The sequence below is a fragment of the Vanessa tameamea genome, chromosome 15, assembly GCF_037043105.1.
Source record: "Vanessa tameamea isolate UH-Manoa-2023 chromosome 15, ilVanTame1 primary haplotype, whole genome shotgun sequence".
Lineage (NCBI taxonomy): Eukaryota > Metazoa > Arthropoda > Insecta > Lepidoptera > Nymphalidae > Vanessa > Vanessa tameamea.
Window position 1 is genome coordinate 3,248,756 of NC_087323.1, and position 15,312 is coordinate 3,264,067.

At 31.0% G+C, this 15,312-nt stretch overlaps 1 protein-coding gene across 1 annotated transcript; it reads right to left on the minus strand.

Annotated features, from left to right (window-relative positions):
- Positions 1 to 3,335: 3,335 nt before the first annotated feature.
- On the minus strand, positions 3,336 to 12,626 carry LOC113399179 (uncharacterized). The gene is made up of 8 exons (XM_026638258.2): positions 11,998 to 12,626; positions 11,477 to 11,687; positions 11,027 to 11,380; positions 10,275 to 10,460; positions 9,754 to 9,872; positions 6,435 to 6,599; positions 4,754 to 4,924; positions 3,336 to 3,739 (listed from the first exon to the last, which is right to left on the minus strand). Exons 1-8 carry the CDS (start codon positions 12,190 to 12,192, stop codon positions 3,449 to 3,451), a joined length of 1,692 nt encoding a protein of 563 aa, XP_026494043.2. The 5' UTR covers positions 12,193 to 12,626; the 3' UTR covers positions 3,336 to 3,448.
- Positions 12,627 to 15,312: the final 2,686 nt, after the last annotated feature.

Below are 15,312 nucleotides of genomic sequence, written 5' to 3' on the forward strand. Positions count from 1 at the left end.
ACAACAAAATATTGGTCAGTTAAATAAAGCTTGCCTTAATTTATGAGTCGTGCGTAATTTTATCCGGAAAATCGAAGTGTTAACGTCAGTTTTCAAGATGAATTATTAAAAAATTAAAAACTTGATGTTCCAATATATTTTTAATAATATTTTATATAAAATACAAATAACAATTAACAAAAAGTAGTAACATACGAATATATTCTATATTGCACTTATAATTATATAATATATATTATATGAATGGTTATATTTTATAGTTCAATAAACGCTCTTTATAACATATAAACCGACTAGTATTGAAACTCTGATGAAACTATTATGAGAAGGAAAAAATACTAACAGTTTAATTCGATTGATCATTAGTCTATGATAACTAATGAATTTAATCATCATTTTAAAAATTGACGGGCTGACTTTTCTTCTGAGTGAGATAAAACTTATACGATCACTAAATTACATGCACAACGATTTTAATCCAGGGTGTAGGGGGTGCCTCGCCGATGGAAGTCTTTAACCACGGTGAGGCAAGGTATTTAAAAATCTTTTGAGGTGTTTGAAGATTTCCCGAATATTGCTTGACGGGGGCTAGTTATGCTTGAGACAGAACTGTTCAAAGAAGTAAATCTTGCTCTCATTTTTATTTTAAACATGAGGAGAAAATATCAATTGTTTAAGTTTTGACAGTTTTAGATATTTCATGATTGTTAACTTTCATATAAATATAAATCAATCTATGTATAATATTTCATATATCTTCGTTATAAAATACATTTAAAATATAAATTGCATATTATTAGTATACGTGATTAGTAAATTTGTAAAATTCTTAAAAAATAACATGAGTAAGTAGTTATATTAAAAATACATTTTGCTTACAAATTGGTCCACAATAATTATTTATAAATGCTTAAATATAAAAAAAAATGTATAAAAATGATGTCACACATCAATTCTCAACTAAATAATTGGCAACTTTTGTGTTGTTTCAAATTTGAATTTGATTTTGATTTTCGTTTTAAATTAGTGGTAAAACACAATAATTGCCAACTGTGGATATATGCTCTTACGCTTAACAATATAATAAAAATAGTTAAAACCAAAAAATTAGTCTTAATTAAAAAATAATAATCCTTTTTCAAAGTTTAAACATTTATAAGGCACTGGTTACTTAAGTATTCATTTATTTATTTTATTTAAATTACCGACAAGTTGTTATAATACAATCAAAATAACCCTTAACGTTAGATATACAAATTATTTAATTATACTATTAGTAATTTTTAATATTGCGATTAACACAAGACATGACATCTGGTGGGCGAGGTGGGAACTAATTTTAAGTAAAGAACTATTCTATTACAAAAACGAAACCAACCATAGAAGGTGCTTGTAAAGTGTCAGCAGGTTATTTATAACATTGAGTATAATTGTAAATATAATATAAGGATACAAGTAGCATAACAGCACCATAAGTCAGTTTCAACATGTTACGAGTGAATTACGAAATGAGTTCGTATAGAAAAGCACTGCTGTAATATTTTAATCATATTAAAATAAGCAAATTAATTAGTGGTGTCGTTTACGACGTGTGAGAACAATATAAAGTCAAATTAATCACTTCGTTACTTATTGTCGTCTTTGTTTACATTTTACGTGCGTTTCGTCTTTTATTTTGTAGAAAAATCTGATTCCCCCCCATTTGAATTATCGAATTGTAAAAATTTACTAATTTCGTTGTTTGTTTTTATTTAAAAATCTTTCTTTATATCTTTCAGTGTTTTATAGATTTTAAACTTATTAAATAAATAATATGTTAAGATTTTCAGTTATTTATGTAACTATTAATATATAGTATTAAAATCGTGTATAGCATTTAGAGAGCTATTCAAAATATATTACTAAATAAATTATATTTATATTGGTATAATAAATGTGATGTAACAATAAGCGCAAGCCTTAAACTAAAAAAAATTTATTAATTTGTAAAATAATTAAATATTTGTTGCGTTTTTAAAAACTTAAGAATTTATAAAAAAAAAAAAAAAATTAAAGTATGTTTTTATACGTTTTTATTTTTAATATAAATATAATAAGCTCGGGCAAGTTTTTTTGTATTATTTCTTTTTAATTAATATTTATATTGTTACAGATATTATTTAATTCTAAATGACCCTAGCGATAATTATGTAAATTAAAATATATTTATTTAGTTTTTCAATATTTTACGATTTTATTTTACGACAAGATAGTTTAAACATTGTCCGTCGCATCAATAGAAACGGATCCGATATTAATTGTATGAATGTGTATGTTTAATGATTTATACAAATACACCAAGATACACATCAGACATTCAAAATAACAAAACATTGTTTAAATTAGTAATGTGTGTCATGCAAGAGTTTCTGATACAAAAAGGTTTTACTTCATCAGAAACTCCCAAAGTGTTTGTATGCCTCTCTTTTTCTCTAATATATTTTTGTCTCTATCACACAAACGGAAAAATCTTAATCTGACCTTGAAATTTTACTCTTAAATGGCACACTACAATATTCGTCTCGTATCATCATACAAAACATATACATAACCTATTCTGCAATGTTATCGATTATTTTATTATGTAAGACCTTTTTTGAGCTCTTATTAAAATATTGCGTTATTGTTAGTGTTGACAAAAAAGTATTACCCTAGTTAACCAAATGTTAGTTTTCTCACGATCTTATAGACTTTAGAATGGATGCAATAAGTTTTAATCGCCGTATAACCCCAATACATATGATAAAATCGATGTGATTTTTTTTTAAATCTTTTTTTAGAGATTTTTTTTTTTTGGATGACATATCGATTAAAACAGATTAAAAAACGATTTGTTTTTGCTTTATAAAGGTCGTGTCAAAAAAAGATATTGAACCGGTATCAATACGGGTTAGTAAATATACCTACATGTAGCAGAATTTCCATCTTACAGGTTTAACCCTATATTTATAGTACCTTATTAGATTATTTATTGTAAAATTTAAACTCAATTTCACGCCAAACTAGTTTTACGTGTAATATTTTTCAAAAGATGCTATTTGTAACAAACAATTGAGCTAAATATGACAGATTTTATAATAATAACATTTAAATAAAATATATTTGAGATAAATATGTCTTAAAAATTTTCTTTATTTTTTATGAAGTAATTTATCAAAAGATATTAAAAGATATTAAGATTATTAAATATAAATTCCATCATTAAAAATACTCTCGATTGTAAAATATATATTTTATCGTTTTGATAGTCGTAAAACGACTTATAAAAATATAGTACTCTACTAAGTATTAAACTTTACGTCGTTGTATCTTTGCTTTATTACTAAAGTAAATATTTAAAAAATAATGGCGCGTTGTATATGTGTGAGTGTATTTTTACAATTTAACCGTATTACGTCAAAACTGATCGCTAACAATACTTCGCTTTCAATTCCTTCCTCAATATCTTACCTGCTGAATTCTTAGGTATTGCTTCAACGAATTGAACATCTTTGATATTCTTAAAAGACACAACTTTGCTGTTAACGTAATCTAAAATCTCCTCACTCTTCAAACATTCCCCAGCTTGTGTAACCACAAATGCCTTCGGTACCTCCCCTGAGATTGGGTCAGGGACACCCATAACTGCACAGTCGAGGATCTTGGGATGAGTTCGGAGAACCATTTCTAGTTCAGCAGGTGGTACTTGGAATCCTTTAACCTATGGACAATATACATTTCGGATGAGAAATTATGTTGATATCGTTCAGACCGATTTCTAGAGACTAGGCGTCTGCGTGGAATATATTATAAAGCACAAATATTTGTATGTATTTAAAGAACCTTATGTAATTAAAGAAATAGGCGCATTAAAAGGTGCTTCACAATATATTTATGATATTATAATATTATTACAATACTGATTGAACAGTAATTGTTATTAACATTGTAAATCTGTTTGTTGGAAAAGCTAGTTTCTTGTCGTATCTTCTCGTTAGAGGCTGCTTTCCGAAACGGTAGTAGCGTTGTTGAATTACATATACATATTCAAATTTGATTTGATTTAATAGTGTTTTTAGCAATTTTTGTAAATATATATTCGACTTCTTGCAATAAGATGTATTTTTAAATTCCTGCAACCTAGTCGCATCGCTGTATATTATCAAAATCAAAAATATTCTGTATTAAATAAGATATTACATGAACATTTCAATAATTTTATAGGATTAAATTGAAAGTAGAGTTAACCACCGGCTGGAAATGTTCATATCCAAAAAAACGACAAAAATCAGTGAGTTTCCTCAAATTAAATACGTATAGTACGACACAATTTAAATGTAGCATCGCAGAAAAACAATCAATCGTTAATTTGGCGATTGCATTTGGTGATATGAGATTACAAATTATTACGTTTCGGGGAGTGACGATTTGCGCAAGACGGCTGGCAGGAGCTGGATACGAGTAGCCGAAGAGAGATCACAGTGGCTTGCAATTGGAGAGGCCTATGTCCAGCAGTGAACGAGTATGAGCTGCTGATGTATAATGTAAAGATCATTTACAAATAAATAAAGATTGATGATTTTGAAGTCAGCTAATTCGGATGTGATCGGTTTTATGAATTTTGCCGATGCTGCATCTAAGTTGTGTACTTGTGTCGTACTATAGTGAACTACTTTTATACAGCTAAATATGTCCTGTATGGAAAAAACAAACGAATACGAATTTCACTATTTACCTTTATAAGTTCCTTTAACCGATCAGTAACGTACAAATATTTATTCTCATCATATTTCCCAATGTCACCAGTTTTGAACCAGCCGTCTTCAGTCATCACTTCTTTAGTCGCTTCAACGTTTTTATAATATCCATTCATAAGATTCTTACCTCGATAATAGATTTCACCTTCCTGTAAGGAAAACAAATAAAACTTTTATAATGTATCGAAACCGGATTAGTTGCGTCAACTTTTAAAATAACGCACCGCGTAGTAAACGTCCTTAGTGGTGGGGCTTTGTGCAAGCCCGTCTGGGTGGGTACCACCTACTCATCAGACATTCTACCACCACACGGCATTACTTAGTATTGTTGTGTTCTGGTTTGAAGGGTGTGTCAGTGTAACTACAGACAAAAGTGACATGAGATCTTAGTTTCCATGATTAGTCACGCATCAGCGATTGACGAACAGGTTAATATTTAATCAAAAAAGCGGTTACTATCGCTGACGATAGATATTGATAGTGACCGCTTGGTAGTGAAAGAATAGCAAACCCTATAACATAACCATACTAGTTAAGGGTGTAGAATTTTTTTTTTTTGGAAATATTTTTATAAGTATGCTAAAATGGCCTACATCTTAATATATCGTTGAATTTTGGGTCACCTGTACAGACGATTACTTGGTCAAAATAATGTAGAGTGTATTAAAAACTCTAACAAGTCGATAATGATAAATTTAGAAAATAAAATAAATTAATATCGTGCTATTAATATTCATTTGAAGACAGAAAACACACTGTAAAGTAATTATATTTTATATAATTTAAAGACTAGCAACCAGTTCCGGCATGTACGATAAAGCTATAAAGGTAAGGTATAATACAATATGAAATTCTCATGTATGAAAACATATAAATAATCCTCTTGATTCACTCCGTTTATTGATGAAAACCGCATTATAATCGATTGCATAGTTTAAACAACTAAGCGTACAGGAAGCGACTTTATTTTATACTATGTAGAGATAATAACATACTATGTAGAGATAATGTGTACGTGCCTTATAGTTACGATGTAATTTATGGAGGAAAACATTGAGGAAAAAAGAAACTGCTGTATGTTGTTAAGCACAAAACTATAGGTATTTTTAATTATGTAAGAATTGTTTTCGTTCTATAAAACAATAATATAGAGATGACTTGTATAACTCAAAGCAGAGCCATACATTTTAAATTTCAAGTCTCTTACTTCTAAAACATAGGACTTTCATACAAACTTCCAACCCCGTTTTACCCCCGTAGGGGTGAAGTTTTGTAAAATATTAGCAGATGACTACACCTTATAAGGAACCTACTTGGCAAATTTCAAGTTTGTAGGTATTATAGTTTCTGAGATTTCGTGATTAATCAGTGTGTGGTATTTCGTATTTATTTATGTAGATTTCATACCATACATTTTATGCCTATGCTTTGTTTTTTACATAATTATTTAAAATTTAACAAAAGAGTTTCCATTTAAAAAGTAATTTATTGTATCGAAAGAACTGGCAACATTTTATTTTAGATTTGTTAAATATTTTTAGTTAGCATCACACATTTATTTTATTTTGTATCTTCACTCAAAGGTTAGTAACATATATCTTATAAAACATATTTGTGACATTCACTGTATTGGTGACGTATAAATTTAAAATTAATTACCTGTCCTGGCCCCAAGGCCTCCATGGTGTTCAGATCTGTTATCTTCACTTCAGCACCCCCGAATACATGACCCACTGACGCGTGATTAGCATCAGTTTTGTTTCCCACAGATATCCCGCCACAGGTCTCTGTTAGACCATAGCCTTGCCTGAAGATGATATTTTTCTGAAAAAAAGTTATATTGATTTAAAGACTCATATTTTTACACGACTGCTAATAAAAGGGGTATAATATTTTCAGACTCCTTGTATGTGAGTTTCTAGTTGCTTGTTTCGTTTTTTGATTCTCATTTCATTATCCCGAATGACACTGACTATAAATTCAAGAATTCATTTCAGTTGTGCTATTTTTTAAATTTAAAGGTAAACAAATATTATTAATCCCAGATTCTAGATTTATTCACTCACGATGGCGCCCCTACGCGTTATATTATCGCTTTACAGTAGTACGAGTGACGCCCTTATTTACAAGATGTCTAAGTGAGCGTGACGACTTGAAGACAGAAAAAAAAATGCATGAATTAGTTCAAAAAATTTGTAAAATTAATTTTATTAACATGTATATTTATTTGTATTTTTTAATATCATCTCTATCATATTAAATACCTGAAATAAAGTACATGGAATTAATAATTGTCTCTCTGTAGAATCTCGTGTAAGTGATTAGCTAATTCCATGTAATTTATATAAAATATAAATTTTTTGTTCTGTTCGACAAGGTTACTTCGGTCTGTTCCTGACAGTTCGCATCTTTGCCGAGGGATTTAAGTATGAGGGACTGAAGCACTTGTGTTAGCACACACGCTTGAGCACTACAGTCTCTTCCAATCGAAGAAGGAATAAAGATAAACAAACCTTAGATTTACGTATGCCACGCGATTTTCTAATAGTTCAGCTATATTGTGCACTACTAACAGTTCCTGAGTAATATATCTTTATTTATAATACAACACTAGGCTAAACTACTTTTATCCACTTTAATTTTACTTGGCTTTGAGCAAGACCGTCTTGGTAGGTACCACTCACTCATCAGATATTCTGCCGCCAAGCAGCAATACTTGGTATTGTTGTGTTCCGGTTTGAAGGTGAGTGAGCCAGTGCAACTACAGGCACAAAAACATAACATCTTAGTTCTCAAGGTTGGTGGCGCATTGGTGAAGTAAGGGATGGTTAATATTTCTAACAGTGCCAATGTCTATGGAAGGTGGTGACCACTTAACGTCAGGTGGCCAATTTGATTGTCCGCCTACATATTTGATAAAAAAAAAACGTCCAATAACTGTTTTATCGATGTTCATTTATTTGCCAATAATCCATTATATTAATCGTTCCAAAAATGCATATTTACGTCATCATTCGCTTGCCCTTAATCAATAGATGAGCTCAAATAATAGAGGTTAGGGCATCAAACGGCATTAGGACGATTTTATACTTTACTGGTAATCATTATGAAATTATAATTTATGTGACACGGACTTTGCCGTTGTACTTAAATATTATCTCCAAACATAATCATCTTATTTTAGCTTTTTATCTGTAAATAACATTGTAATATATTGATAAAATACATATTAAGATAAGTAAACTCTAGGTGTGACGTCGTTTTATCGAAACATATTATTATGCATTATTACGATAAGATGTTATTGACCTAAAATAGATTACTTATAAGACGAACACCGGGGAATCTGTTTTATTTTACGTAGAAACTATATATGTATATTAAAAAAAAAATCTATTAATCGTCATTAAATTATTTAGTAGAAACACCCTGAATTAAAGCAGCATGGAATAACCTACAAAACTACTTCTTAAAAAGAAGGAATAACTCAGTCCAGTGGGACATTTGTACCATAGAAAATATCTATGGTTACCGATAAACCTTTTGAATTAACTAAAACGAATATATATAAATCAATTTTTGTTTTAGTTAAATTAAGTTTAAATGATAATAATATTCGATGTCTGGCGTACGACTTCCTTACAGATATAAATATTGCTTAAAGTAAATTTTAATATATTAATTAAACACAAGTGTACATATTTATGCAAATTTTGTTAATCTACATGTCAAATTTAGTTTGAAAATTGATGTTCCAATTAGGATGAATAACTAAATATATAAAATAATAATATATAAATTAGTATTCTTAATAATAAAAGTAACAAATATATATATATATTAATTTATTTTTAAATATATATATGTATATGTATATTTAAAAACCGTTATACATCAGTAAAATTTCTGTATTTTTATTTATCAGCCCACCTGATGCGAAGTGGTCACCTCGATTAATTAGGACTGCTAAAAATTTTAACTATTCCTTACACCTTAAATAGTTTACCAAGGAAAGTATCATGTTATGCATCTTATGTTTGTAATTAAACTCGGTCACCGTTTGGTATACCGTAGACCCAACACGGAAAAAAAGCAATACGAACTATTAAAAATATATTGAGCAACACAAACAACTGACGAGCGGGTAGTGTCACACAAACGAGACTGCACGAAGCCTACTACGACTTACTCCAATAACGCAATAAATTTAGTTAAAGTAAAGTAACAATTAAGAAAAAGTAAATAAGTAATACTGATTTCTTTTCCGAGACATATTTATACGTCAGCGTTAACACTAAGAAATGCCTGTGTCCGATACCTGTTATATATACAGGGTTATTGGTAATTTGACGTATTCCCGTTAGGAGGTGATAGGGGTGACTCTTTTCGATAATTTTAATATGCATAATGCAAAAGTGAGCCATTTTTGAGTTATCACGTTTTTTAGATTTTTTCAAAATAAGTCAAAATTGCAACTTCTACTTTTTTCTTTTGATTTATAAAAACGATTAAACACTGGATATTTTTCAATATTTTAACAATAATTATCGGTCCAAATTTAAAAATGCGAGACGGAAAATGATATTATTTCAAAAATTTTTTTATTTTTTCACTCAAATATGCCTGAAAAACCAAAAAAGTCATTATGAAACTTGTTCTGCAGATTATTTTAAAAACATAATCGTTTACTTAGCTTTCCGAAAATGTATAAAAACTAGGAATTTATTACAAAGCAACCGAAATAAAATGATCAGAAAGGACGCTGGTGGAAATTCGTATTCGAACATGACCAAATTCGTAATAAAGGTCGCTCTTTAAAATTCCCACAAAATTGATTTAAAATAATAACCAATGAAAAAAAACCTACATATTTACTTAACTTACTTACTTAATACAAATTTAAAATAAAATTTAGATAAATAAACAGTATTTACGGAATTACACAACACATACATATGTATATATAAGCCAGACATACATTTTTATTGAGAACTGCACTCGCGTCGTGACTAGAAATGGGGGCGGCTCCGCAAATAATTCCCTGTATTGTTTCCAGGTATTTCGGAGTCACCGCTGGATGTTTGCCCAAAAATACCACTGTAAGTGAGAATGGACAATTTAAAATAAAATTTTGCGCGACTATATCACAGTCAAAATATTGTTTTTATATCCGTTTTGTGCGTACGAACAACAAGTTTGCGACTGACAAGAAAATAAGAGAAGAAATTCATTAACTCATCAACTATTCGCCTCGTGAACAATACATATAAATATGTACATTATATATAATATACTAAATTAAAAATGTATAAAATAATATGTTACTACAAAACCAGAAAGTAGTGTTTGTGACGTCATAATGTGTATAATAAACGCGCTTATATTGGAGAAAACTAAATATATATATATATGCTCGATCTCTGTATAAATTTTTGACATAGAGAAATATTGTAACTGTACTGCCATGTAAATGATTTAGAATTTATATTGTTGACTTACTCATTGGCGGAACGACATACAAATGATTCGCTTTGTGTCGAACAATAGTTTCGAGGAAAAGATCAGCCTTGAATGTTGGCATTGTCACCAACTTAATACCTCTTGACATTAGATTCAACATCAGTGCGTTGAAACCGAAGATGTGGAAAAATGGCAACACTGCTGGTGTTACTGACTGGAAGGAACCTGGTAAAAAGAAAAATTTAGAAATTGCGTACAACGACATCAATTGATCTTAATTAAATTTATTTGTTCAGCAAAACTGTGGAGATTATAAAATAATGCATACTTCATATATTTCAAAAAGTACTGACTTCACTCATCCAAAATGTATTTATCCACCAACAGAATAATATACAATATTGTATAAAGTACACATTTAAATGCTATACCACTTTCAGATGAACACAACATGAGCAACATTATAAATTAACTTAAATATTAAACAATTTTTTATGGTCCATTTTTTGTCCTATAAAATATTAAATAATTAATATATATGAATAACAAAAAAGGTATTAACTGAAGCTATTAAAATACTATATGTTATGATAAAAATATTTAAAATACATGAAACAATTGGCTTAATTGTCAGAAGTAATTATCATTTTAATGCTTATGTTAACTCTCACACCTCACTCAAATCTCACTTTTACACATTTGAGTGTATCATTTGAAATTTTATTTTAGCAAAAGATAAGTAATTGTCTACAGTTTAATAATAAGATATATATAATTTAATAATAACAAACCACTAGCTTCTTCTACACCAATTACTTCTGGGGCTAATATCATTTCATTCATTGTGTTTAAACATTCGTGTGTCAGCTCCACTGCTTTAGGGAAACCAGTTGTGCCACTTGAAAATGGTAAAATGGCTAGATCCTTAGCAGTTCTTTTTACTTTTTTCAAACAATCTGTATCTATATTCAAATCTTCAGCAAATTCTGCAAACTTTATGGTATTTTCCGGTACATCATTGTCTATTAATATGATAGGTATATTCAAATTTATCTCTTTTAGAGCTAGTACTATGTTGGGATAAGACAGCTTAGAGGAGACTATTGCTTTGCATTCAATTAGTTTTAATTGATGTTTTAATTCATCTGGAATTAATCAAACAATTAGGCAATTCTTTTAAAATGTATATTTATATTTAGTAATAATAAGTGTAATAATTAAAAATCATATCAAATACTTACGTGGTGTATAAGCAGGATTCATTATACTAGCAATACCTCCAGCTTCAAGAATACCTAACACAACACAAGGATATTCAGGGACATTTGGCAAAATTACCGCCACTTTATCATCATTCTGTAATTTTAGTTTACTGCGTAATGATGCACCGAAACAAATAGACATCCTGTATGATTGAGCATAAGTGTAACCGTGACCAGTCACGGCACATACCTAATTAGAAGAGAAAATAAAAATTAATTTATTAAAATTAACTATTATTTTAGGTAAACCACAGATAACAATATATTTATCAAATCATAAATATATTGTTTTTTTTTAAATATATTTTTTATTAAAAACTAAAGTGCCAAACATTTTTTTTTTCATCATTTATAGTTAGGAATTCTTAATCCACCTGATAAATGGGCACCTGTCTGCCAAAAGAATAAAAGGTGAGTGGGCGGTACAAACAGGAGGCACTACTGGTACAATTTATTAATTGGTAATTTAAAAAAAAATTAAATATAAAAAAGGTACTTACTGTTAAAGTTTTGTCTGGCCATCTGTCCAAGTTTTGCCATGCAAAATCTCTGACCGTTTGACAGGTTAATTCGAAATCTTTATATACAGACTTAAGTATATTAGCTTCAGTAGATTTTTGACGAGATGATGGAGATAATAATAATTTATTTTTATAAATAATTTGGTAAGCTGAACGGCGAAAAATATGGGCCATTATACTCCAATTGTAGGTAATTAAAAAGTTACCAATAAATATTCACACTTCAAAACATTTAAATTTTTAATTGAACACTAAAAAACTTGTACATGTAAATATGTAAAATTGCAATAATGAGAATAATTAATAAATAATATATCCTTACGGAATAAAAATAAAATATAGCACGTTATCTACATTGATAAGAGACACTAACGAAAATATTTGTTTGCACTTATAGCTAATGTTTTATCTTTATCTTTTTAGTTTTCCACAAATAATTCACTCACTGCACTCTTTAAACAATGGCATAATAGCAATGCCTATTTAGGTAGTTACAGCAACTATATGAAACATTGTTCCATAAACTTGCTGTTTGTAAAATAGACTTTGAACTGACACATAATAATTAATCAAGTGTAAAACAACGACGTCGTAGATTAAAGTTTAAACCAGTTTTTTTTTTATTTTGTTTTGCTTAACATAATCATTTGCAAGTTAGAACTAGTAAGGAATTATCATGGAACAATGATTATATATTTAACTAAAACAAAATTTAAACAGTATCAAGCAATTTTGGCACTTCAATATTTAACTCTATCAATTGTCATCGTCACTGACGATTCGTCAGCTGTATTAATGTTTACATTGAATATGTATACATTATCATATAATTTTACATTATCATAACATATGTATCATTTAAAAATTAAATTTTTTTACAAATTTAAGTCATGGCAAAAATTTCGTCATCTATTTATTTCCAAATTTAGATTAGTTTAAACCTGAAGAAAGAGGCGATGGCGAGACTGTAATCGCTTTTACTCTGAATCAGTTATGGAATAAACAAGAAAATACAGTGATGCTTGCCTGGGTTTTAATTCGCATCTTCGGTTATGATTCATGTGTCCTATTCATATTGGTAATATTTCCATTCTTTAACCACGATTCCGAGATAGTGTTTACTAGTACGGCTAATAATAATAAGTAAAAGCAGCCTACATAATTAGGTAAGTCTGAGGATCTTCTGTCGGAATCAAAATCAAAAGTACCTATAGTATTTGTTCTAATATGCCTATGTAATAGAGCCTCCTATTTTTATAATATTGTTAACATATTTTGGGTAAATGGATCCATGATAGTGTGTGACCACCACTGCCCATATACAGTGTAAGGAATATTACCTCACCACCAGAAGCGTAGCGTGCCTTGGCGGGGCCCCGTATAAAAAAATGTTGGGGCCCCTTAGGCCCTTCCTAAGGGGCCCCAACAAATTTTTATACGAAAAGATTTTTTACAAAAGACATTTTTCATGGTCAAGTATAGTTTGCGTCAAATTACTAATGGAAACACCGTCAACGCATGCAGAGTATTATTTGCTTTGATGGTCTACTAATAACCAACATAGATGGCAATACGGTTTGTTTAAAACGTTGAGATAACATAACCATGGGCTTGGAATTTATATGCCTGCCTTATTGATATATGAATAATAGTAGACCGAAAAAGGTCGGTTAATTTCTGAATCTTTTGGAAACGATCTTTGTGGTTTAAATGGACCCAAACTTTAAAAATTAAGTTATATTGGGCCCCCGTGGCCCGGGGGTCCCGTGTAATTGAAAGGGCGGTAGCTACGCCCCTGTTCACCTTAGGAGCAAACATTTTATCTACCTTGAGCCTGAAGTTACACTGGCTGTCTCATCATTCAAACTGGAATATATGAAATATACTTAGTATTACTGATGAATGGGTAGTATCTATCCAGAAGGGCTTGCGCAAAGCCCTACCAAGTACATATATGCTAATTTCAGTTTTAGTAATTTATTATAAAATAGAATCAATATTTAGTGGGTATAATTTATATTTATTATTTTTGGCATCCTTCGAGCTCCCCTAGCTTTCGGTGTTTAATCAGATCTGTATAAAACTATTATGTCAACTTTCGCTGCCACCGCTCAGGTATCGGGCTGGATCGCTAGCTCCAAATCCGCAGAAGAAAGTGGCCACATTAAAATTAGGCAGCATGATGTGCGCACAGAGCTGCAATCACTTGATGTACGGAAAGCTAGCGGTCCTGTTGGAATACCAGATATAGTGTTGAAGATGTGTGCAGCGGAGTTGTCTCCAGTGTTCACGCACCTGTTCCAGCCGTCTCTTTCAACAGGATGTGTGACGGAGGCTTAGAGAGAGTCTAATGTGCAAGCGTGTGTGTGTGTATGCGCGCGAGTGCGTGTGAGAGTGTGTGTGTGTATAATCTTCTAGCGTACGTAACCTCTGGGTTAAAGACTTTCGACAGAAGTCTCCTCTCCAAGCTCCGTTATACGGTTTGCCAGCTCAGCTTTGCACCTGGATCGCCAGTTTCCTACACAAGCGTAGCCTTTGCGTTTTAGGTAATGATTGCGTTTCAAAATTCCACGCAGTAAATACTGGGATTCCCCAGGGTTCGGTGCTTTCCTCCACACTCTTTCTTTTGCATATCAATGAACATACATTGCTATGCAGGTGATAATACAGTGCATGGGGGTTACCACAGAGGTGCAGTAGCCGGGCGAGCGGAAACTGAGAAGAGACGTAGTGATCTTGTTTTTGAACTCGATAAGATATTAGAAATTTAGAACTCATTGCCAAATGTGGTTAAGGCAGCTATGCCCTTTCACAAAAAAGTCACCATTTTTTCTTGTTCCATCCCTCCAATTGACGCCAAGGGATAATCCCCTGGATTGTTGAATCTATGTTTGAGTTAGATAGCGGCGCTAAGCGATTTCTATCAACTGTATCAAGGTGAGTGGTCTGTGAAATTATTGTCTCTAATTCCTAAGCAAGCTGGTTCGCGATGTCGCCGCCTGAGTAATCACTCTTTTCTTTGCCGCACCGCCAAAAAATGGAATTCTCTACCAGTACCCGTGTTCCCCTCCTCTTATAACCTTCTTCAATCGAGGCATGAATAAGCATCTTGCGGGCCGGTATGGCGTGGGCGATAGTCCATTCTTCCTGACTGTACTAGCCATCTTCGTCTTTGGACTCCACTACCATTTACCGGTGATGTGGAGGCAAATGCCTGTCCGATAAATAAAAAAACGGCATAAGTTTGAGATGTGTCACGCAGTAGCCCTGGAGGAATCCCTGCTAGATTACTAG